The 25,587-nt window shown below is 40.9% G+C and overlaps 2 protein-coding genes across 5 annotated transcripts in view; one reads left to right on the top strand and one right to left on the bottom strand.

Moving 5' to 3' along the window:
* Positions 1-517: 517 nt before the first annotated feature.
* On the bottom strand, positions 518-10,362 carry dync2i1 (dynein 2 intermediate chain 1). 2 transcript variants are annotated; one of them, XM_008291330.1, is made up of 23 exons: positions 10,266-10,362; positions 9,982-10,035; positions 9,186-9,873; positions 9,035-9,093; positions 8,613-8,936; positions 8,435-8,500; positions 7,928-7,981; positions 7,402-7,633; positions 7,126-7,228; positions 6,356-6,485; positions 6,123-6,234; positions 5,945-6,039; positions 5,698-5,827; positions 5,362-5,534; positions 3,731-3,893; positions 3,214-3,327; positions 3,039-3,100; positions 2,614-2,665; positions 2,444-2,504; positions 2,040-2,139; positions 1,806-1,937; positions 1,159-1,382; positions 518-1,068 (listed from the first exon to the last, which is right to left on the bottom strand). In XM_008291330.1, exons 1-23 carry the CDS (start codon positions 10,278-10,280, stop codon positions 897-899), a joined length of 3,315 nt encoding a protein of 1,104 aa, XP_008289552.1. In that variant the 5' UTR covers positions 10,281-10,362; the 3' UTR covers positions 518-896. The 2 variants fall into 2 exon arrangements, with proteins under 2 accessions (XP_008289552.1, XP_008289553.1); XM_008291331.1 differs by lacking the exon at positions 8,435-8,500.
* Positions 10,363-10,964: 602 nt separating this feature from the next.
* Positions 10,965-25,587, top strand: part of esyt2b (extended synaptotagmin-like protein 2b) — a 36,873-nt gene continuing 22,250 nt past the window's right edge. For all 3 annotated transcript variants that reach the window (XM_008291332.1, XM_008291333.1, XM_008291334.1), the window contains exons 1-7: positions 10,965-11,600; positions 16,289-16,330; positions 16,907-17,041; positions 17,352-17,428; positions 17,955-18,027; positions 21,164-21,253; positions 24,310-24,365. In XM_008291332.1, the coding sequence (XP_008289554.1) occupies positions 11,202-11,600; positions 16,289-16,330; positions 16,907-17,041; positions 17,352-17,428; positions 17,955-18,027; positions 21,164-21,253; positions 24,310-24,365 (872 nt within the window). In that variant the 5' untranslated portion in view covers positions 10,965-11,201. The remainder of the gene's footprint in view (positions 11,601-16,288; positions 16,331-16,906; positions 17,042-17,351; positions 17,429-17,954; positions 18,028-21,163; positions 21,254-24,309; positions 24,366-25,587) is intronic.

Raw genomic sequence — 25,587 nt, forward strand, 5'->3', positions numbered from 1 at the left:
CCGGATAGGTTCTGGACTCTATTCAGATTAGAAAACTTTAAGGCCGACAAAAATAAATGGAGATTTTATTATTTCACCACCACAATTGTAATCTTTGCAAAAATCCAATTTCTGACAGAAATAAAAGAGTAAAAAAAATCAAATAAAATTTTATGAATCTGTATTTTTTTTTTTTTTAATGAAAAAGCTATTTCAAAAAAAGTGAGTTACCCCCCCAAAAAGTTCCTAAAATTAATTATTTTGAAACCTGTATTACTGTCCCAAATGTATGCAGCCTTTCAGTTTAGAAAAAGTTGGCATTTTGAATAACAACATAAAAAGACAATATAATAACATTTGTTCTTTATCAACATGTTCAAGACTTTATGTTTTGTGTCAGGCTATATTTTTCTTTATTGTGTTCTCACTCTTTCTAAAATCCTTGTTGTGTTCCTGGTTAAACACATCTTCCTTAAACTAGGACCAGACAGGTGATTTAACAGGTCAGCTCCCATGTGTGAAATTACCAAACCTTTAATAACACCAGCACAGACATCAGTTTATTGTATAAAAATGGAACTTGTTAACACCATAGAAATATTTTATATAGTCAAAAAGTAGAAATATTTACATCAGCAAACATGTACAAATATTTCTCATAATGTATTTATGATACTGAACACATTGACCCCTGTTGAGGATCTTTGGTATTTCGCTACATTCTGTTCATAGATTAGTTCATTTTCTAGCCATGGGTCATGAATTTAAGAAAAAAACAACAACTAATAAACAAAGTATTGAAAGTGACCGTGACAACAGATTCATAAATTGATCTTTTGTTCTTCTAGATTTTCAAAATCTTTTGGAGTAACTCAAATGTTAATCAGTCTAAGTGCACACATACAAGAAGTGATGTTTCAAAAGGCTTCAGTCATCATACTCTCCAACTTCTCCTCTTCTGCAGAGCTGGACACAGTCAAATTCCTTGTGAAGTACTGCATTTCTATTTTTCCTGACTCATGTGCCAGCACTATTCCTGAATATGTGTTTTGTTGTCCTGAGTCTCCAAACAGTACCATAGCTGTCACCCTAAAACAGAAACCACACACATGATTAACAACACACAATATCACAAAAATACAATTATTACATTCATCGTTGATGTCTGGCTCCTGTTACCTATCTGCATTCATTCTCTCAGTGACGACAGGCCGTGTGTCATTTTTCAACAAGTCCCATATGTGGAGGTTAGAGGCAGCATCGAGCGCACAGAAGACTGTCGGCCTGGTCTGGGCCCACTGCAGTGAGACCACCGGCTCACCAGCTGTACCATCTGTCCACTCTGCCAACGGCTGCTCATGGCTGACAGCATGCAGCCTGATGCTGCCATCCCCACAGCCCACCTGGAATCAGGACAGAGGAAAAGAAGGCAAAGCAAATACATGTTTAAAGCTACAGTATTAATGATAGTAGTAAAATAGATAGACAGTAAAATAGGAGGAGTTTTCATGATTGTGTGCATTGACTTCTGCAGTTATTGTCAAATTGTGAGTGCATATTTCAGTGAAGGCAACAAAAAGGTGTTTTTCTGATGAGTAGATCTACAGCACTCATGCATCTTGCTTAGTGAGTTATTGTTTTCTTCCTGCAAGAATTGATAAAAAAAGATATAATAGGCGGCTGATTTCAACTGATTTCTGTTTCTGGTCATTATGCTAAGCGGCTGGTCCCAGCTTCATATTTAACAGACAAACACGAGAGTGATAACGATCTTCACATCTATATCTCGCACATGCTTATTTCTTTTCCCAAAGCAGCACTCTCACCAAGAACAAATGTTGTCTGAAGGGAGAAAAGTGCATTGATGTGACGTCAACAGGTCGAAGTCCAGCCTCCTGACACCTGTAAAACTTCGGAGGAGCCTTCAAACCGTGACTCGTTCCATGGTTGACCAGACCCTGGACGGAAAAGACAAAAGTATACAATCACAAAATTACACAGAAGCGCAATTTTCTAATTCTTTTACGACATTTATTTGAAATTTCCCAAATTACACTCACCATGTTGGTGCCAATAAAGAAATGACTGGAGTCTGTTGGAAGGAACTTTAAAAGCAGTGACTGTAACGGCCCCGTCTTCATTGTATCTCGTAGTGATGGCCTGAAAGGTGGACAAAGCAGGGAAAAAAAAAATAAAAATCAGAGGTCAGAGGTTGTGACATTCCCATCCCAAAACAAACCGTGTCACAGTGGAATATGACACATTCACACCGCACGTATACGACCGCAGATATGCTGCCATCAGATGTTGAGGTGACAAGAACAACAGCGTGTAGCGTGTAACAAACAGATCATATGACCACAACAGAGCAGCTGTGTTCCACTGGGCAAAGGCATTGTGGGGTATTTTGAGCTCGGTGGCTGGCAGTGATGGATGGTCATCACAAGCTATTTATCAATCTCACCTCTCAGCAGTGAGGAGGGACGAGCTGTGAAGCAACTTTACTTTGCCGCCGGGCCGGAGCCCTGCAAGAGAGAAAAATGAGGGAGGCTGAATGTAGTAGTAGAAGTGTGAGAAAGACGAGTACGTTCACGGAAAAAAAAAAAGGAGTGCTCTGAAATGTGATCGTGTTACCTAGATCTGTTGGACAGCCTGCCTCGTTGCCTTTGGGGAGTTCCACCACCACCTAGAGGAAATCATGCAAATCCATTAATATGTCTAAAGTGGATAGAGAAGAGTGTCAAAAATACTGGTTAAGAACTGATATGACTGTGTTATTATTATCCTTCATTTTACTGTTATTAGGGAACTATCATGCTGAAAAATTTGGAATTACAGTTCCCTGAATTTTAAGGCTGTAATTTGGAGAATCCAACCTGGCGAGCTGCTTATTAGCCTGTATGTGTTTACTTGTTGGCTCTATAGTATCATTAATAGTTTATGTTTGAGTATCTTTTGCCCCTCATATATCTTCTACAACACACCCTCTTTTCAAACACAGTTCGAAATCTCTGCTGTAGAGGAAAAACATGTAAGATATACTTTGTTGTCCAACCTACCCAGAAATTTAAAACCCCGCTTTCATCCAGAGAAGCCAGCTGGAACGACAATCCTGATGACTCTGGATTGTGAAAAAGAATCACATTTAATAAACATAAACTCAACTGTGAATGGCTAAAAACATATAGCACATTATAAACAAGGGGCTCAATCAGTGTGCTAACCATTCCATACCTTCCTCAGATGCCAAAAGTGGGACCTCTGGCCTCAGCGCTCCGGCTACAGAGGAGGGGACAACTTCCACAGACGTGACAGATGAGAAATGGCCCGAGCCGGCCATCACCGCATCTGTGTTGACAAGGCGACAACAGAGAAAACATGAACACACACTGAATCAGCATTACTCTTATGTAAGAAAGCCGCCTTTGAACTAGAGGTATAGAAAGGCGCTGGTTCACTGTGTACGAGTCAGGATGTTTACTACTTAGTGCTTGCTGACATTTCTTTTCTTGGCATTAAAGTGCAAAGAGTGAAACATGTAACACTGTGTGAACATCAAGGGGCTTTATGCTTTCAAAATAAAAATAGGCAAACATGGCTCAGTGATCACACGCCTCGGTTCCAGGAACTGGTCGTGCCAATGACATTATATATTTTCAGGGGGGGGAAAAAGGGACAAAACAGAAAAGAAGGTAGAAATAAAATACTGTTAATAACAAAGGACAATGTGTTTATAATTTAGCAGGAGTACCAGTGGAGAAAGTGGGCTGCCTGAAGGTCCACTCATCCTCTCCTATCTTTAAGCGGTAATGGTTGCTGCTGTGCTCCCTCAGGTCCCACAGCGCCACAGAGCCGACTGATGTGCCTGCGAACACCAGTATGGCCTTTCCAGGGCTGAAACAGCAACACTGCACCTGGAACAAAGTACATTACAAAAAAGATCAGTGCTGCAGATGTTAAACTTTGGTTTCATTGAGATTTGATGTGAGGCCAAGTCCACAAATGGACAGATTCACACTCTTCAGTTGAGCAGAAGCTAATATCTGGTGTGTATTTTCAGAAGTCTTTCCAGCACACCGTGGATAAGTTGGTTGGGCAGCCGACTGGAGACATAAAGAGGAATTCTTTTCCTATAAAGAGTGTGGTTTAGGGATACATCCAGTTGATTGCTCTAACTGAGGTTAAATTAGCCTTAAAAGAAATGTGGATTTTGTCTCCCATCAGTTACACGAAGATCGCTATAAGAAGAAATATCCTCATAGTATGTGCAGAAAAAACAATTACAACAAGCAATAACAAACCTGCCCAATGTACAAACATGTGAACCTATCCTTTAAAACGGTCTCTTTTAAATATATAAACTCTACTACATCAATAAGCCACAACATTAAAACTGGCCTAATTATATGTAGGTCCCCCTCAGGCTGCGACCCATGGGACAATGCTTCATCTGCAGCAATGTTTAGGTGGGTGGTCTCAAACAAACAACGTCTCAAAGTAACATCCACACAACTGCCCGGTTTCCCAGAAGATCATTGTATCGTAACAAGATAATCAATGTCACTCACTTCAATTGTTTGCGGTTTTATTATTCAAACAGGTACTTGCTGGGAGAACTGCAAGAATTACAGCGAACAGCACTATGTAGATAAGGTGATGTTATTTACAGATGCCTCAGAAGACACTAAGACTGGACGTAGAGGCGCCACAGTTTACACCCCACAGTGTCTGATAGCTATTAAGGAAAGAACCTCAGGCCATCTATCAGTATTTGCAGCTAAGCTTGTAGCTATTTTTAAAGCTCTACAATTCCTAAAAGACAAGAATGCACAAATTGCTGATAGTTGGGCAATACACATAACTTTTAAATCTAGTAAATCATGCAAAAAAAAACTTTATTTTTGTAATTAGCTATTTATTATACCGACTGTGCAATAAGCTTCTAACAACAGGCTTCATTTGGATTCCAGCCACTCCAACACAGGGGCTATAAAGAAGAAAGGAAGGAACTGACACCAGTATTAAAGAAAGCTAAGTTAAGTATCACTTTAGGGACTCTACTTAGAGTGACGGCATGGGGAATATAAAGTCACCAAGTTAAGTACCTGAAGGAAACAGGATTAATTGAGAGCATTTAGGTTTAGTTTTTTTTGTCTGCCAATCTACTGTTCCACCCTCCAGTCAGTAGGTGGTTGTAATACAACTTTAATCTGGTTTGCCAACCCCAAATCGAATCAAAAGAAGAAGAAGAATTATGGTGATTGATTGGTGTATGTTTGATTGTAGCTGCTGTTTTTGAAGGGCAAGCAAAGCAATAAGGCTTGTATTGCATTTATCATATCTAGCTGTGATATTGATAAAAACAGAGCCAGAAAAAGTCACCTCTGATTCATAGACGAGGACTTTCTGAGGTCTGGACGGCTCCCAGATGTTCCAGATGCAGATGATGGTGCAGCTGTCAAGGCGCACAGCGCTGGGCTTAGTGGTGGGCATGTGGACTGACATCATGGTGTGTCTTTGGACCTGAGAGAAGTGCAGCAGGCTGATTTGACGACCTGCAATTAACAATCAAAAAGTCAGCGGCCCATAGGAGAAGCTGAAATCAAGGTAAGAAGTATCAGCTAACATAAAAACAATGACAATACAGAATAATAACTACCAACAAACTGCTACAAACATAATACGGCCAAAATGAATTTCTCTGGTTGTGCTGTGTACCATAAAGAAAAGGCAACTGAGTGTTGAGCTGTAAACTTCCATCACTGAAAGACAACGTGTCTGTCTGAGACTTGAGCTTCCTCAGTGATTTTCTCTCAGCTTGATCCTCCTCCAACAAGACAACCATCACCTTGATGTGGCCACAAAAGACAACAGGAGTCAGGAGAAAAATAAAGTTCTTCATGAAAGAAGTCAAGACTTTAACATTTCTTAAAGTACGTGGAAAACATATGAAGCATTTAAAAACCTGCGAGGCTGAGCGTAGAAATGCTGTCAGACGCTGGGAATCGAAGTTCATCTCATTTATGTTTTTGTCTCTTGCTTCCTGAGAAAGGTTTGGATCTGCCAAGACATGAAAAACACAACTAATAAACTCAATGTACATACTAAAAATGAATCAGAGAATGAGTTTGATGTTGTCTTACCCCCACAGGCTCCACTGTGCTCTGGAGGATGCTGTGTCCACTTTTCACACATCTCTATTTCCTCTGTCTGGATGTCTCGGTCTGCGTTATCCTCATTACACTGAACGTAAGCCTGACAAGGAAGACGGTCTCACATATTACTTAGATACTGACAGTTGTTCTTTTTTTTTTTTAAAGATAATTTTGGCTCAGATATGTGCCTAAAACAGAGGAAAATAGAAAAGAATACTGACCTGTTTGGTGTTCACAGTTCCAAAGTTTCTGATGTACATGTCATATTCATTGACAGGTGGCAAATCAAAAACCGAGACTGTCATGGAGAAATCCAAGTCAATTAAACGAAGCAGCTCTGTGCTTCGCTTCCTGTAGTCACAAAAAATACACACTGAAGGAACAAAGTAATAGCGAATACTGTAAACTGTCAGATTGCTTGGCAAGTCTTATACACACACACACACACTGAAAATCACTTTTCCCAAAATCCCAAAATCAGAATGACCACGTGTGTCCAATCTGTCTGAAAACATGATTTCTCTAAAAATATTGACAAAATATATTGTTGCAATGCATTTTCTGTATCTTTACTATTGCAGATTTTAAATAAAATTAGGCTATTATTGATGTAACATCCATGTGAGAGGTGATTTATCACTAATTCACTTTAATAAAAATACTGCAATGCATGTTGGTATTTACACACTTCATCTTAGAGATCAGGAAAATACTTTTCTAGATGCCAGCGGCTGCAAAACAAAACTAAATAAACAAAGCTCCCCTCTGTCATGCTGAAAGCAGCCATTGGTAGCTACTTTTCATCAGTTTTCTGATTCCTATTATCCTTATTAATAGGAATTAAGATGAATACGAGTCAAATCAAGTTCTTTTCCAAATGTACCTTCTGTCATTTCTGACCAAACAAAATTGAAAAAAAAGTGAGCTCTCCCCTAAAGTCATTGTGTAAATTGCACCTTCAACATAGTATATGTTTTGCTGCTGGACTTACTTCTGTTTGGTGGCAACTTTCTTGCTGACTTCACGCTGCTTTGCAGCCACAAAGTCGATAAACTTTCCACGCTGAGACGCTCTACTCTGGTTCTTTTCAGAGTCTGCAAACAAAGCAGTGATGAAGCATTATAGCCACTAGAATTCTGCAAACATCCTGGAATTAACTGACTCGTGTCATCCAATAAGACGCAAAGAAGCAAATCTGGGCACGCTGTGGTGACGCCAAGTGCTTTAGTTATAACACATATTTTGTGTGGATAGGAACAGATTGTACCTTTGGACCATTTAGACCTGTCTTCCTCCTCTCTGCTCGTACTTTGAATGGACTGAACTGTTCCAACTCTTTCATTTTCTTCATCCATGGCTCTCTGAATTGCTTCAATCTCCTTCCTCCGTTGTGCTGAGAGCTCCTCCCTCTCTTCATCCACCTCTCGATGGAGCAGCTCCTTCTCGTCTTCACCTTCATTTGCGCTCTCATCCATTTCCTCAAAGTCCTCTTCATAATCCTTAGAATCGAGCAAATTTTAAACATCACCTTCATCACTTACAACATTTTTTTGACAAAAAACAAGAAAAATAATACATACACATAACACAAATTTTACATCTTATTGGAGTCAAACTTATAAAAACTGTGACTACTCACCACTTTCTTAGAACATAAATCGATTAGTGCATGCAAAAGTAAATAAGTGAAAAAAAAGATTACAAACATGTATGTTAACAAAACATTGGATGTAAAAAAAAAAAAAAAAAACATAATTAGACACCATATTATGTTGCCTAATTTGGATCATTACCTCAAAATCATCTTCATATTCTTGGTCAGCCAAATCTTCATCATTGGCAACCTGCTGTTATTAAAATAGATACAGTAGGAGAAACATGAAATAAGCTTGAGCAGCTCATGTGTAGATTCCTTGATGATGCATTTTAGGGAAGCTGAAGTTCAAAGCAGAAGGAAAAAGACTGTCCACAGCACTGTAAGCATGTTGCTCAAAGACTGACAGATTCTCCAACTTCTGCAATCAAAAATGACTTGATTTGTGGTAGTTAGCTCATGCTTTGCTTTAACCAGCTGCAGCTGAATGGAAAGATGCTTTACTTTGTTACAAGCACAGAATAGCCTATCAGAGGTGTTAAAGTCTACTGCGACTGCCGTGATATTATAGTCTTTATGTTCAGTCAGTTACAAAATGGAAAAAGAAAAATCACACCACCAAAGTAAAGAAAGAAGTCCTTAGAAATGTAGGTGTGGAATTTTTCCTTGAAGGCTATAAGCTGGCTAACCACACTGAGTGTCTTACAGGCTTCTCTGTGTCGCCTTCATCTTTCACATTAGCTGTCCACTGCTCAGAAGTCATTTCAACTTCCTAGATTGTGAAAGTGACATGTGGGAGAAGAAAGGCATAAAATCCATCAAAGAATATATAGCAATGGATCAGCATGATAGAGCATATGAAGGCAATTTATGGGTCTACTAACCTCCGTTTCTACCACATTCCTCTCAGGTCTGTCATTTTTGTCAGATGATGATTTCTTAGAGCTGGTTTTGTCTCTGTGATTTCTTACTAGCTCCTCTTCCTCTCGGTGCCTTCGCTCTCTGAGCTTTTTTTCGCCATCTTCTTCCTCCCTGTGTTTTCTTTCTCTGTGTTTTCTTTCTGCGTCGTCTTCCTCCCTGTGCCTTCTCTCTCTGTGTTTGTCCCCCTCTGTTCGCTCTCTGTCACCGCGATGATGCCTGACCTCTTCACCCGACCCTTTCAAGTCTAGGTGCTCCCTGGATTCGCTGTCATGTTTCCGTTTCTCCTCCTGAATAGCAGGAAAATCCACCCAAGAGGGACAATGTAATCAAGGACTCCAACACAGCTACAATAACCCATAAAGGAAACACTGCTGCATATGCTTACATGATTCCCTCTTTCTTTGTGTCTTCTTTCTCGGTCCTCTTTATATTTTTCTCTGTCTTCTGAAATAAAGAAGACAAAAATACTGACATTACATGGAAACCTTGATCCTGTACACATGCCAGTCTACGTGTGCACAAAGCTACATGTTTACCTCGTTCCTCTTTCCGTTCTGAATGCTTTCTGTCTCCATGTCTCTCTTGAATTTTTTTATCATTCCTCTTGTCTTCATAGTCATTATTGTGTCGCTCTCTCTCCCGGTGTCGATCTCTCTCCTCTCTGTGGTGCTTTTCTGACGGATCTTTTCGTCTTTCCCCACTTTCTTCATGCCTTCTTCTCTCCCTCTCGCTCCTGTGCTCTCTGTCCCTTTCCTCTCTTCTTCTTTCCTTGTCTCTGTCTTCCCTCCTTTTGTCCCTGCCCTCCTCATTGTGTCTCTCTCTCTCCCTTTCCCTTACCCTCTCTTTCTCCTTATCCCTATGTCTTTCCTTGTCCCTCTCCCTTTCGTACTTTTCCTCTCTATCTCGCCTCCTGTCCCTGTTTTCACTGTAAACATCACCATGCTTGTTTTCATCTATATATCTGTCCCTTTCTCTTCTCTTCTCTCTGTCCCTTTCCTTGTCACCTCTCCTGTCTTGCGAGGCCTCTTTTCTTCGCTCTGTATATCTGTCCTTTTTGTCTTCATCTCTTCTCTCTCTCGTACTCTCCCTTTCCCTGGGCTTCTCTCTTTCTCGTCTGGACTCCTTCTCTGGGTCTCTGTGACGTCTCTCTCTGGATTCCTCCCCACGGTGCTTTCGTTCATTGTCATCTCGCCTCCTGGCGTAGTGATCACCACTATCTTCTTCCTAATAAAAAGATAAAATAACAACATTTATACTGTTTTTATGTAATTTTGATGACTGATATGAATCCAGCTTCTTCTGCAGTGCTTTTCTAAACTCTTCTCAACTTACCCTGATGTGTCTTCTCAGGTCAGCAGGTCTCCATGTGTCTTCCTTGGTTATTTTCTAAACAAACATGTTGTTTTTAATGTTCACCCAGTGACCATATTAACGTTCAATCAAAGACAAAATAAGCATATTTTGTGCTAACAACTAAAGCCATACAAATCCGTAAAACAACGTCCTCTGCCTGAAACAACGTTTGCTAACGACCACAGCGAACACAGCATTTTCTACCGAATAAACATGTCCCAGCTGTGGCTCACACACGGTCAGGACGGAGAACAACCACCTACCTTGTCGCTGTGCATGTTCTCATCTGCGTTAGTGTGTTTTTAAAGTTTTTCAGTCGCTGAAAATTAGCTCATATTTTTGTACCGACGCCGCCATGATGGTAAACGTCTAGGACGCATGCGCAGTTTGTTGAAACCAAGGAGAGCGCGTCAGTTGGGCTTGACAACAGGATCATTAATCAAGAGAAGAGCAGTCGCTGGAATCAACAGCCAGTTGTCATGGCAGCACTCGAGACACGACGTATAAATCAGTATTCTTCACCAATTCAGGAAACGTATTGACAATAAAAACACTAAAATTATCCGCACTCCTACCTTTGTTACTTCTAGATGTGTTTTGGTTCGTTTCGGTATTTTTTGTAGATAAAAGTCGCTCGAGCGATTACCCTGTGCTCGTCTTTCTTAACGGCTAGCAAACAAACACTTGTAATGTTTGCTAACAAATTAGCTAGATAGCATCGTAATTTATTTTAGAGGTCAATTAGGCCAATAGTTTTGTTGTATATTTTAATAACAACTATTTCCAATGTATTCTAAGTCGAGCTAAAATTGATCAACTGTGGTTACCGCTTTGTAACACCAGGTGGAGGTGTTTAATCTTTTTAGCTCGTGCTACTGGCACCACAGTGAGCGCACACAAGTGGATCCCTGTGCGGTTTTTTGGAAGCGATCATTCCCTCCCCGTGTGTAGGCAGAGTGAGTGTAGCCGTGGACTGAACTGGCTCAGCGGACTAATTTAGTCAACGGGAATGCTTCCCCAAGCCGTTGTTCGCAGTGAAAACTAAAGTGGTCAATGCCAACGTTTCCTCCGAGGGCGATGGGCTGGTGTGCAGGTGAGCCAACGTGAGAACAGGCTCCCCCATAGGAAGCGCTCGCACATGGGAACTGTGTCACTCGACCTTATCCGCATTTGGACAGTTTGAAGACAGACTCAGAGACATGTCAAGAGACAGCATGACAGCTGTACGTGGAGCCCAGTCACACAACGCTTCACCTAAAGAGAATGGACACACCGCGCCGAGCCCCGCTCAGCCCAGCGCCAACTTTCCCCATCCCTCTGCGGGGAACATACCCGACGACACGCCGGTGTCCTCTACCAGCGAGCTGACCCAGACCTGGGTCCACTTCGCTAAAACATTTGTGCTCATTTTCCCGATTTACGCATTGGGGTATTTTGAGTTCAGTTTCAGCTGGCTGCTGATTGGACTTGTTATCTTTTTCTGGTGGAGGAGAAACACAGGAGGGAAACACAGCCGAGTGAGCCGAGCTCTGGCTTTCTTTGACCAGGAGGAACGAAGTGCCAAGCAGGCTCTGACGACCTCTGATCTACCACCATGGGTAAGACACACTGTGAAACACGGCAGAACAAATAATATCAGCCGTCTGTCTTAGCTAAGCTGTTTCTCCGAAGAGCTCGTGTGATATTTTTGTAAACAATATTTTTGAGTTTCCACGAAAATACAATCAGCTGACATGATCAGGAGGAGCAGAGTTGAGCTGTAAAGCTGTGATGGGGCAGCTGTCCCCCAGCAGTGACATTAGACTGAGCCCCAGTCTAAATACAGCAGGGTACAATGGTGAACCAGACACCACGCTGCGAAGGAAACATGCCCACAGGGTCCCTGTTATTTTAGGATCCAGACTGACTATCTCGCTTGTAGTGATTCGTTCTATTTCTGCTACACTTTATCTTGGCTAAACTGTGAGACAGCACAAGGGTCCTTGACTTTTCCTTGTCAGGGTTAATAATTTAGTGTGAGGGGTTTTTGATTTGCCTCGCTGTATAAATCATTAAGGTTGCCTTTAATCATGTCTTAAGTACAAATCAGGTAATAACACAGTAATAGACGGTGTTTTAAAGAGATTACCTGCAAGCATTGATGTATGGTGTTTTGGAACAGAGCTCCCCGTTTGTATCACATCTCCATATATTACATGACTCTTCTCAGGACTAATGCCTTTGAAAAAGGTTTGACAAAAAGGTTTGTGAGACCCCTTGTTGCCTATGCTGTTACCTGCTGGGGAAACAAAGTGAAAGTAAATAGCTTTACCAATGAATGCACTTTGTTTCCCTAATGAACGTTAAACTCAACTAAATCCACTTGACATAAATAAAATGCCTGCAGAAGACCGGGTTTATTAGTGCAATATGTATCTTCTGGAGCAATTATGGTGAAATTGAGAATTTATATCTATTAAAGCCTTTTTAGGAGCCCAGAGGGTCTCACAGGTCCACTTTGGTCCAGTTATGGAAACTATTTCAACTGCATTTAATTGAACATTAGCTAAGTATGAATTACGGTTCGAATGAGTTGCAAATTAAACCGAGCCTCAAGTCTCAGTTGCATAACTTATCAACCTTCCAAATTACGACTCTGTGTCAGGCTCACTGCAGGTTTGTGATGTTCAGTGCAACAGTTAAAAGCTTATTCTGCTGACACATGGCTGAGGATGCATTTAGGCTGTTAAATGGGGGTGGAGGAATTAGATGGGGAAGAGTGAGAGCTGCCCACTTAAAGGAAAGAGACATAATTGAGTGACCTCAGCACCGCCGGTCTTAAGTCTGCGGTTTATAAAAGAAAGAGGAAGTCAAGCGTTATACCCACAGCAGTGCATCATCATTTGAAATCACATCACATCTTTCAGGGCTTCACAGTGCGCCGTGATTGACAAGCTAAGCCCACATCAGTGTGTGTTCATACCGAGCTGTCATCAGCAGTGGGGATTTTCTCTACTTGCCGCTCTTATGTCTTGGCAGCTTCTCTCGTCTGTGCAGAAATAAACACTTTACAGTGGTAAATGAAGTGATCAGGTAGTTTGCTTAATATAAGCACAAATATAGCGATAAAAAATAGTAAATTACAAGAAAAACTCCTGTATATACCTACGTAGTAGCAAAGTAAGTACAATAAAAGTCCTGATTTGGTCCCTCAGGCTAATATATGATAACATTAGATTATTAAAAATGAAGTATCTGTGTGTTAGTAGCATGTTATTGTTGTAGCTGCTGCAGGTGAAGCGACCTAATGTGCAATTTTATATTTAGTTACACAAGTTAAATCTGAAGGTTGGTGAGTGTATTAGTGGGAGAGGACAGACGAGGTAAACTTCTGATGCTTGCATGTGTTTTCTGTTTTTGAACTTTGTCCCGAAGCTTTGATTTTTGGTGAGATTTCGGACCATTTAAACATGTATTGAAATGAAATCAGACTTCTGAAATGTGACCCCAACTACACACTGCTTTTTGTAAGATGTTAGAGGGAAAATAGTTTGGAAACCACCGGTGTACCCTGTAAGAATGTATATCTTGAATGCTTGCTATATCATTCACTGTCTTAAAACTGCTCAGTAACAAAAGCTGTCGAATAGATGTAGCGGAGTAGAAAGTACAACTAAGAGGGAAACTCTGAAATATGGTGGAATGGAAGTGTAAAGTAGCATGAAATGGGAATGCATATGTAAAGTACCTCAAAACTTACTCCCACTCCTGATCATAGGGGTACGAACATGAATGCAGATTGTGAATAAAAGACCAGCAGACGTTTAGGGAATGGAGGCTTTTTTTCTTCTTTAAAACATCACATTCTATAAAAAAAGAGTGATAAGGATTAGAAAGGTTATTATGGGGAAAAGTGGCCCTACTCATCATCAATCTTACAGTTTTATCATACATAAAATACAACATTGCAATGCACAATAAATTTGTATGCATCATACAATGAAGAGTACCAGCAGTTGCTATAATTGTGTTTTCCTCTGACTCACTGGACACAATTCATTTCTACAGAGATTTTTTTTTGTTTTTTAATGTCATAGCAGCAGTAAAAGAAAGAAGCTGCTTTCAAAACTCAGCCTGATATCAGTTCTGTGATAGGCGTGTAAGTCAGAGGGCTCAGATTGTCTGCATAATAGTCGTCCTTTAGATGCACTCATGTCAGCGTGACCTATGAGGAATATGTTTGAGAGGCAATGTGTGTCTGAAGTTCTGATATTTCAAATCAACTCAGCTGAATCATAAACTATTTCTGCTTTGTTTTATTTTAATATGTGATAGGCTTCATGATTTAAATGTGCCTCAGTGATATTATAGCGTCTTATTAACTAGAGGATGTATTTGCTTTCAGGTCCTGAGCACCTGTCTGGGTTAGTGAGCTGATGATGAGAAGGCTGACTTAAGGGAGAATAATCCTCTTTGATTCAAACCCCAGCAGACTGTTAATTACACTTTAAAGAGACAAAACCCTCTGGTTTTCAGTATTGTACCACAACAACAACAGCAAAGGCTGAAACTGGGTAACGAAGGTGCTTTGCCCTCATTTATGCTGTGTCCTATTGAGTGAACCATCAGTGCCTCACCTACATTTTATGAATAAGGTCACTGTGCCAGGTGTATTAATGAATCCTTTTTAGCGTCTTTTCCAAGCGATTACAGTATGTACCTATGTAGCCAAACTGTGAGTCTGGATCTGTCATATTAACGGGAACTTTCTGTTCCCTGTCGTCCTGCTCTTGTCGCTGCTTTAGTCACTCTGTGACATAAATGCTGGATAAGCACTTAGCTGGCTGCATGAAAAATAGTGCTGCCTCTTGTAGCTGCCTCATCGCATGTAATATCTCACCAGAGCTTCCGACAGTCGCATCACTTCATATTTCCGCTGAGATTACGGGAATAAACACCTTAAATCCAGTGATGGAGAGGCAGCGTTATAACTCCGCCGCTTATTAAGGTGGTGAGTGCATTGCTTCACAGCTTTGTGCACGCTATCGACTTCGTTTCAGGGAATTCCTTCACATCATGTTAAATCAATGCCTGATTTACTTTGGTCATTCAGGAGGATTAGTCAAACTGCAAGTGAGACTCAAAGCAGTGAGGAGGTTTTGAACTAGTGCAGGTTAGAAATACAAGTACGTGTGGCATTTTGATGCTCAGTAAAAGCAAAAAAAATCTTCATTGTGAGTCCAATAAAGCAGCGAATCCAATAGTATTGATCTAATTGGACATACATGACACCATTGCACTTTAACACATTGTAGATGTCAGTTATCTTGTCCACACAAAACGTCATGAAAAAAAGAAAGGTCACACAATCGATGTCGTTCTTCAGGTAGAAATGAGAAAGCAGGTAAAAATCCAATGCCCTTTGCTAGACGAGTGCTTCTGAAGTTCTTTTTCATCTTCTTTTTCCTTCATCTTCTTTTTTTTTTCCCATCAAGTGGTGACACCAAATCAAAAAAGCTGCTGCAGTGACTGTTCACATGCATCAGTACCCAATAGAAACCCACTCCTCTTGAAATTATTCTTGTTTGGATGTTGCAGTTTAATTGATGTGTTGCTGTGGAATGCCAGATTTGTTTTAGTATTTGGACTCGCCAGAAGAAATTTATCATCTTAAAGGTATTGCTTTTCCTTTGATGCAGAGTTACAGCGTAAAAGCTTTTTGTAAATGGAATTTCGCAACAGCGAACGTGATTAAGTTTACAAATTGGCACTACTCACTACATATAACAACTATTTGAAACAGCTTGTAGTGGAAGAAGAATGGAGTGTGCTGTACGCTTAGCTTTAATATGTAATGAATAACAAAGCTGTAAGAACCTAATCAGTTTGGATAATTAGGTGGGGAAGGTTTTAACCACTCGTGGCTCAACTAGTTGATGCATTGCATTTGGTGAAGACATGATGCCCCCTTTATTATGGATTGTAACATTTTAGTGATTTCCTAACCTTTCATCTATTACTACCATCGGATTAATTTTAATTTGTTGTTGTCCAAATTGCTTAATGTCCAAACCCTTAGCAGTACTTTGTGTTTAGTGCTAGTAAATGACTTTTAACATGCTTAATGAAGACGGTGAACAAGGTAAACCCTTCCTTTGTTACACATTAGCATGCTAGCATTGGCACTGCGAACATGTTATCGATTTGTCTGTCTGTCTGGGGACAGGAGGCGAAATTTGCCATTAAAATGTTATCAGGCTAATTGAAACCAACAGAGAGATTATCTGCTCTCTCTTCTCGTTTGTAGGTCCACTTCCCAGATGTAGAGCGAGTGGAGTGGCTAAACAAGGTAAGAAATCGAGCGTCTGTCTCTTAGATTTATTTGCTTGACTGACGCCTTCCTTTTTGTTTTGCAAAAACCGGAGCAAATGCGATGTCTGTCGCCCTCCTGCTCCCTCCCTTCTTCCCACTGGGACTGCACACTGCAGTACATTGGATTTAACATGCAGCCCGGTTTCTGCAGCAGTGTGAGATGCATTAACCCTTGTCAATCCCCATGGCAACAACCAGGATCTAAATTTTGAGTCACTCATGAGTATATATTAGATTGATCTAGGTGGGGAAATAAAAAAAATCATGTTTTGTTGTCCCTGCTTGATGTGTGTGAATCTGACAGGATTTTACTCCAAGAGAAGTGTATTTTCAATATTTAAAAGTAATGTGACAGATGTACCTGTATGAAATTGGCCTTAAGAGGATGCAGTTGATGTAATGACTTCATATGTCCCACAAAGTGTTACAGCACCTGCCAGTAAATGCCCTTTGGAGTAGTTTTATACTAGAAAAAGGCACATTTTTTTTATTTTATCCCACCAAAACTCTATGATTCTCTTTGAAGTTCAGCCCTCGTCCTGTATCCCTGTAGACGGTGAAACAGATGTGGCCGTACATCTGCCAATTCGTGGAGAAACTCTTCCACGAGATGATCGAGCCGGCGGTGAAGGAGTCCAACGCCCACCTCAGCACCTTCTGCTTCAGCAAGATCGACATCGGAGAAAAGGTGAGCGTCTCGTGGCGGGGCGGTGCGTCGAACCCAGTCGCTCAGACGGATCATGTGTTATTCCAGCAGCGACAAAACAGACTACCAGCAGCAGGTGCCGGGCGGGGGGGCAGCTGGTGAGGCTGTGCGGTAGCTTGAACGTGAACATCCATGCACGTAGCTGACACATGTTCTTGCTTCATAAATAGTTTCCATGTGGTGTCGACCTTGTGCTAACCACGTGGTCGTTGGGAGGGGTGGGTGTGTTGGTGTAGTGTTGATTGCCTGGAGTGGTGCAGTGGCCATAATGGTTCCCTCTGTTGTGTTGTAGCCGCTGAGGATCAATGGGGTCAAGGTTTACTCAGAAAATGTGGATAAGCGGCAGATCATTATGGACCTACAGATCAGGTGAGCCAATCACATCTCTGTTTGAATCGTGATTATTTTATCTCCGTAGCTGCTTTCTGATTTTTTTTAAAATGTCAGTCCTAGTTATTATGCTAACAGGTAGTATGGTTTATAGCCAACACTCTTTGAGCAGCTACTTTGTCAGACTAACTGGGGTGTCTTTTGACAGTGCAGCCAACAACTCACATTGTTTTCATACAGAGGTCAGTCAATAAATGGCCTCTTTCCATCGCGCTGTCAGCAGATGACTAACAGTAATGGGTAATTTGAATCCGGTGCAAGAGAGGCGGAAAATCATATTGAAAATGACTTCATAGCTAGATAATTCAATGTAAATACATGAAACGGCTATTGCTGAAAAAAATACAAGCCATAAATAGGATCAAAGACAATGTTTGATTTCTTGAAAGGGACTGTGAAACCTGGAAACAACTGGATTACTTATTTTTAAATCCTTTATGTTGAAAAGTGATCGACCCCCGATTGAGGATTTTCACCAGACATGCTTCTGTTGTTTGTGTCTCAGCTTTGTCGGCAACACAGAAATCGATGTCGACATCAAACGCTACTACTGCAAAGCCGGCATCAAGAGCATCCAGGTGAGGAAATTCCTTTTTTTTTTCTGATTGGTTTTGGATCCTCATAGAGGCACTCTCTCTCTCTCAGCACGAGTTTCAGACTCTGCAGCGGCTGTCAGGAAAGAACATGAAGTGTTGCATATAAAGTGGCACTGTGTGTTGAGGTAAAGGTCTGTCCTGTCATCTTGAATTTGGGAGGCTTTTTCAGTCCTGCATGAACAGCAGCTCCCAGCATATCATACCAGGATGCTGAAGATATTTTAGACTGCAGCCTTTTTTTTCCCCTTTCAGTTAAACATTCCATATATCCAGTGGTTTATTACATGTCTAAATATAGAAAGGTTTCAGGGATCTAGGTAGATAGTTTATCATACTCTGGTATGACAACACAAATAGAGGTCTGATGGAAGAATGTGTTCATACAGGCTCACACTGATAAGGGTGACGCTGTGTAATGAAGTGCATAAAAGAAATAGAATAAACATGTATTGCGTTTGTAAGCAGCTGTAATGAAATGCTCTGCGGGGCTGGTTTTCAACCCCTTTTTGGCTCGAGGATTCACAGATTGCATAAATGTTAGTGTGATAAGCATCTCCAGGGCGTATTTTCCACTGTGGCTAGAGGGAACCTGCCTCCCCCTCGCTATGCAGAATCATTCTCACATGGCACGTCGTAGCGCTGTCAACCAGAAACATGATTGATAACATAAGAATTGACCTAATACAATGAGCTGGTTTCCGGGTCCTGACTCACCGTGGCTTATGGGGGCAAGTATTGTAATTGTATTTTGATTTCCTCACCTTACTTTGGTGACCTTGATTGTTAAGCAATATATTAATGAGCTGACCTGGGTTTCATCTCAGAGGCTGCATACGGTCCACCTGCTTTCTTTCTGGGCTGCTGAAATAGAATCTATACCTCAGAGTTAAACCAAAGAGAAAATTAGAGCCGTTGAAGACCCCCTCCAATCAGGCTTCATTTACCTTGTTAACATGTCCATATGGTGTTTTTTTTAACATGAAAATAAGCATTTCCACTTTGAAACTGTAGCACTGATTGATTTGAAAAAACATGGATTAACACACATGGAGGGAAGCTTTCTGTATCATTATTCTTCCACGGAGTCAGTTTCTGGCTTCAACATGTATGGCTCCCAATATTACAACATGCTATTGTGTTGTGTAGGTGAGCTGGTGAGCTTGAGCTGCAGTGAGTGGAGAGCGATAGATGGAATGAGGGCCATGCATTTTAGTAAAAAGCGAAAATGTAGAGTAAAATCTAAGACAATATAAGGCAGTGAGTGTATATTTTCATGGAAACCACTCTAAATATGTGACTTTTATACACAAATATAAGTTTTTAGGAATGAAATCAACAATCTGAGGATAACCTAAAGATGCAAAACTATGCAGTTTTTTTTCCAAAATAAGGGAAAAGTACAGAAACTCTGAAAAAAAAGTTTTTTTTTCTCTGAACCCTTTGGGGGGTTATGACTCAGCTGTAGGGAACCACTACTTTGCAGAACTATTAACACAATCAATGGCCTGAAGAGAAGCACAGTAAAGGCATCATAAACCAGAAGGCCATATAAATATAATGTTGTGCTTTACTTTGATCACGAGGACTGAAGCATTCCTTTATTATATGTAGCTCATAAACAGAATTTTAAATAAATAAGCTCATAAAAACTCAAGCTAAATTCCTTGGTTTGTTTCCCCTTTCACTGGATTCCCCCAATTACTCAGAAGTGCATGAGTGTGATTTGTTGTTCTTGTACGTCCTTGGCCCCTCGTGTATCACTACAGAGGAACAGCAGGCAGAAATAAAAACAATTTGTGTTTCTCCTAGGAGACCGAATGCTGTTAGATCTGTCACCAGGAGACATTCGTTGTTTGCTGCCCCTATTATGTAACTCAGGCGGCCCTACTTTCACCCATCTCCCCAGCTTATTATCAGCCACTAATACATTAATCCCTGTCCGTCTTTGAGCTGGTTTGCGTTACACTGGGCAGGTGTGTTTGACTCCATAATAACACTTAGATTAGTGATGGCTTTGCAAGGAGAGGGGTTAAACACTGATGGCCACTTATTATATATTTATAATCAGCCTGTCATGCGGCGCGACGACTATGACGGAGGACTGAACTGCTGCTGCTTCACACAAAAAACCTTCCAAACCTGCAATTAAATCACTTAACACTGCAAATTGCGGTGTTTTTTTATTTTTTGTAAACAAATCCATTATTTTCAACCCATCCATTTTGTTTATTCCTTTGCTGGTCAGTTGCTGGTGTAGGTCACCCTGCCTTTAAGCCATTATTAGTCCTTGAGACGGTTTTGTCAATACTACTTTAAATGTACTGTATTCTAACTAGAGGCAATCATGACTTGGCAGTCTCACTGGAGCGAGAGATGTAGCATTGTCTAAAGAGGGAACTTCAATGTTTGTGTGATTTTTGCATAAACTCTGGCACCTGTATGGGCTTTCAATTCTTGTGCATGCAATTTCGACATTCATTTTGTTGCGCCAGCTTGGTATTAATTTAATTTTCTAACATAATAGCAAAATGACAGTTCAGAAATCCAGTGTTTAGTTTCAGGAAAGAATGTCTGAAATTGAAGGACTCATGGCCGCAGAAATAAGTCTGAAAATGAACGATGATGGCATTTACTGTGATGAACTGCATGCAAACACCAGAAGAACGTTATTGGTTTTGGTTTCAAGAGCGTTATTAGTATTGGTTTCATAACTGCTTTATTAGTATCGGGTTCAGTGGCGCAGTTTCCGCTTCTGACACAGTTCTACTTGGACAAGATTGTCTGACTCCCCAAAATAGAAATATAGCTTCAAAACAAACACGTTGGTGCTCAAACATCCTTTGTTCCCTGCTGTGGATTAGAGCAGCTGGTGGGGTTGCCACATGACACATCCAAAGCACTTCCAGTACCGTAATCCTTGTAATTGTCATATTATGTTATGGAGAAGGTGGAGGGTGACACGGGGCAGGTGTGAAGTCGGGCACCTATCGAGTTTCTAACCTGTCATGCGCTTCGGCGAACGGCTCCACCGCGGAAGAATGTCAAGGGCCAGCAGGGTGTGAGTTCCCTTCAGCGCTCTGTTTGTGTATATCAGTGTGTTCCTCTTGTGTTTCCATAGATCCACGGCGTGTTGAGGGTGGTGATGGAGCCGCTGCTGGGCGACATGCCACTTGTTGGAGCTCTGTCTCTGTTCTTCCTCAAGAAGCCAGTAAGTGCAGCTGCTAATAATACAACACTAATTAAGTCAATTAAACTTGTTTTATAGAGAAGCCGCTGAACCCATAATGACACTGCAGTCTGAATAAATCCAAATTTATTAAAGCAGAAGCCATTAAACTAGAATTTGAATGCAACAACAGGTGACTGCTAAATCTTTTCCAGCACAGCAGTGCAGCATCACATATTCAGTGTTTTGCTCTGATTTGACATGATATTTGAAAAGACATGAAAAGTTCTGGACTATCTTTTCTTTCTGTTCTTTATACTGGCCTTTTTTTTTGTTGCCAAGGTTGCCACCATTATCCTGCTGTCCTGAATATCTTTTATACCCACTTTTGTTCTCATCATACATTCTCACTGAATTCCATAGCATATCACCTCATAAACCTGTTACCACTCGGTTTTGCTAATCTGTTTCCCTTTTCCGGGTAGAAATAGCAGAAACAGGCATAAATTGAACTTTAAAAACAACAAAACAAAACAAAACATTTCATCAGGTAAATCACAACTGAATCACAGTGTAATGTGTTGTTTACATTTTACAGCCCCGATGTCCAGTTTGATTTCAGTTCATTTTCTTCCACGCTCATTACTATCAACCGCTGTCTGGAATAAACAATCTGCATCACTTTACGTGATTTGCATTCACATTACCAGTTGCTTGCACATCCAATATTTTCCAGCGCACGTTCCATGAATCTCTGCCGTTCATCAACTCTGCAGAGCCGCTGCTGCACAGCTTAAAAATGTTTGACCGATTTATACAAAATGGGAGGACCCAGTGGAAGTACAGCAGGGCTTGAAATAGCTGCAGATCAAGCCAGACCTACTTTGGCAGATTTCTCTACCCCAGGCACTTAGCTAAAGCTCAAGGTGGAGATATTACTGTAGGAGGCTGAGGAAAGAGGCAGCTCTAGTCAGTAAATTGTGCTGGAGTCCCACATGTAAAAACATACACACCCGCGCTAACGCCTATCAATCTTCTTCCAGCGTCTAGATGAGGAACATTACATTGGTTTACTGGAGGAGGGGCAAAATAAATTGCTAAAGCAATATCCTGTGGCTGAAAAAAAAAAAAAAGAAAGAAAGAAGAAAATCACGACATTGTGTATCCTGGACTTCAAAAAAAAAAAAAAAAAAAGAAGAAGAAAATCACGACATTGTGTATCCTGGACTTCAAATAACTCAGCGTCCTTCTGTCCGTGTGCCATACAAGGTCTGATGCTGAGTGCCAAATGAAACAGAAGCATTTCCAGACCATAAGAGGTCTTGGACACGTCTGGACTCTATGATCTCACTAATGCAACTCATTGTGGTGTAAATAAAAAGATGCAACGCATTCTGCAGTGAGACCTCGGTAGATATTTCATCGCCCTGGCTCAGAGGAGCAAACAGTTTTATACTTCATGTAACAAGTGATGAAGCAGCACTGAAAGAAATCTACTGTTGAGTGAATTAGTAGACTCACATAGACTCAATGTATGTTCAGTTCATCTTTAGGCTGTAGGAAGTGCAAAAATAATGACAAAAATTGATGTACTAAAGGAAGAGTTTAACATTATGAGACATAACAATTGAAGTTAGTCTTATTGATTCATTCATTCTTAAAAATCCATCACATTTTCAGATTATAGATTCCCAGTTGTGAGGATTTCCTCATTTGTTATTTGCACAGATTTACTGCCTTTGTGCTATTGATAAGAAAAAGAAACGCCTAGCTGAGACTGGAAATGAGGTATGAAGACTACTGTTGACTCTATAAAGTCCTTTATTTTATTTTAGGATGAAAAAAAGGGGGCAAAACTTGTTGATAAGCAAGCTTTAGAGATGCTGATAAGTGCATTTTTTTACCCTCTGTTTCCAGTATTTAGGCTAAACTAAGCTAGACTTTGCATGACTGTAGCTTCATATTGAACCAAAGTGTCTCTTAAATGTGCTTATTTTTTAACCATATAAGCCCAAAGGTGTCACGATGACAGTGATTTTGGGCACAGAAAATAAAGAGGTCCTCACATTTGAGACGCTATAACCTGCAAATTTAATCAGCTGTGGGAATAGTCATACTTTCAGCATTTAATCGATTCAGTTCCCACTGGGTTTACGAGGATAAAGATTGTGATTATTTTTTTCAGTCCACCCGCCTTATGTTGCGGGAGTCTTCTGACACAGATATAACATGCAGGCAGGGCTGTGCTCTGCCTCAGCACCCGCCACATGGTTGACAGCCCTGCAGTGCTCTCCTCTCCGCTGCAGCGCTCAATGCATATGCTGCAGTGTAAGCAAGCTGGACAGAAGAAGTAGGGTGGGAAAGGCTCGTTAAGAAAGCGCTGCTCCTTCAGCTCGCAGGCAGGAGCAGATCAAAGCCCACTGGAATCCGCCTGCGTCTCAGGTCTCAGCCGATGCTACTCACACCTCTGTTTGATTCCTTTGAACTGTCGTCCCTTATCTAGATTTGACCCGCTGCTGGATTTTCTTCGAAAGTGAATAAGACGAGAATGTAGCTTTCCACAATAGAAAGCTACAGTGTCCCTGACCTCATTATCCTGAAAACTAATGAGACCCCAGAGGGCTGCGGCTACTTTTATAAATATTTCAGCAGCCAGGTGTTTTTGTATTCAAATCCAATTAAGCATTTGCGCTTTCTGTGCTCTTTTGGTGACTCATAAACTGCAGCTAACTGAGCAGATAAGATCTGTTTAAACAAGGTGAAGGGAACTTAAAAGGAAAAACTGAAAGGTTAAAACAATAAGCTTCAATATATGAGAGACACTTTTCCCCAAACAAAATCCCCCCAAACTTTAGCAACTTATCCACAAAACTTTTGATTTATTTAAGTTTGCTGCAACTTCTGAGGGACTCTCTGTGCCTGCTGTTTTTTAATCAGTGAAGTTCGTCTGCCACAAAACAAGAAGCCAAGTGGTAAACGTAGCACGAGGGCAGGAAGCAATGGAGTTAAGTGTGTGAATCCATTTAGAGTCATTCACACTTTCTCTTCTTACAGTCGAACCCATTGGGGATGTTCACTTTTTTTTTCTTTTGTTTTAGCTTCTGGACATAAACTGGACCGGCCTCACCAATATACTGGACATTCCTGGGCTCAAGTAAGTCAATCCAAACTTGCTTTTGTTGCTTTTGAAGAAAACAGCTTTTGTTTGTGTGAGAGAAATGAAGCTGAGATCTCAAGATGATTCTAAGAAGTTTGTTTCAGTTTAGCTTCCAGGAAACAGGACACATACCTGCTTTTTTTTTTTTTTACTGTAATATTGCAAGCCGTAATATAGTTTTTAAATCATTTTTAACCCATTTTATCTCTCAGAATTGTGTTTGTTTTTAAAAAACACCTATAACGTTTGTGTGTGTTTAGGGTAGGGCAGTTAAAAATTACTTTATTGATCCCTTTGGCTTTATACACCTATTATTTCTTATGAAAATTCACAGGGGTTTTTGGCTTTGGCTTCTCTTTGTGGGTGTGTTTTCACAGCATATTGTCTTTTCCAGTATCTGGGAAGATAAATTTCACCAAATGTGCTGAAAGTATTTCCTACTAAAGGGGTTTTGTGCAGCGTTTCCGTCTCTGCTGGATGCCTCTGGTGTCCTTGTTGCTGTTGTGCTGTTATTTAGCACTTGGACAGACTGCGCTGAACTCTTCTTTTTTTTTTTTTTTTCTGTCGAGCACATTTCTTTACTCGGTGACCTCCAGTGCTCACATTCCTATGAATAACAGGATAATTGCTAAACGAACTAACTGGGTTAAAACAGATCAGATCAGACGATGCGCTGGTTGTAAACACTTTCCTCAGTCTTGCTTGTTTTGTTTTGCTTATTTTAAGTATCTCCTCCCCCCCGGGGTTGTTGTGTGGGCTGAGCAGAGAGTAAATGAAAGGCGATTAAGAGTCGCCAACAGCACAACACAATTACTTGCTGCCATCTTGAGTGGCTCATACATTATTCGCGGCTGAAACATGCGTGAATGTCATTTTCTGGGATTACAGCTGCTTGTCTCATTGCCCGATGATGTGGACAAGACATGTTGACACAGGCAGGAGCTCAGTGGACACTCTGTTCCAGCACCTCTGTCTACAGCGCTCTGTGGGGGTGAAATGGATCCATAGAGCCGGTGTGCTTGTATGCGGGTGTGTTGGTGTGCGAGGGAGGGGCGGTTTCACGTGCAGAAAACGAGGGGTTAGCTGAAGTAGCAGAGGGCCATATGGTGAAATCGTAGCCGCAGATACAGAGTTCCTTAAATGCAGCGACAGACGGACAGCATCAGCTGCCGGCTTGAAGGTTGGCCCAGTGTGTCGCTGTTAAACCCTGGAAGTGTTA

Source organism: Stegastes partitus, unplaced genomic scaffold, assembly GCF_000690725.1.
Source record: "Stegastes partitus isolate 25-593 unplaced genomic scaffold, Stegastes_partitus-1.0.2 Scaffold736, whole genome shotgun sequence".
NCBI lineage: Eukaryota > Metazoa > Chordata > Actinopteri > Pomacentridae > Stegastes > Stegastes partitus.

Excerpts from the sequence above, each read along its gene's own strand:
- dync2i1 (XM_008291330.1), bottom strand. Across the intron at positions 5,535-5,697 it reads TCAGTTGCCTTTTCTTTATG|GTCGTCAAATCAGCCTGCTG; the intron begins GTACACAGCACA and ends TGTTAATTGCAG. Across the intron at positions 3,101-3,213 it reads ACTTTTGGCATCTGAGGAAG|AGTCATCAGGATTGTCGTTC; the intron begins GTATGGAATGGT and ends TTCACAATCCAG.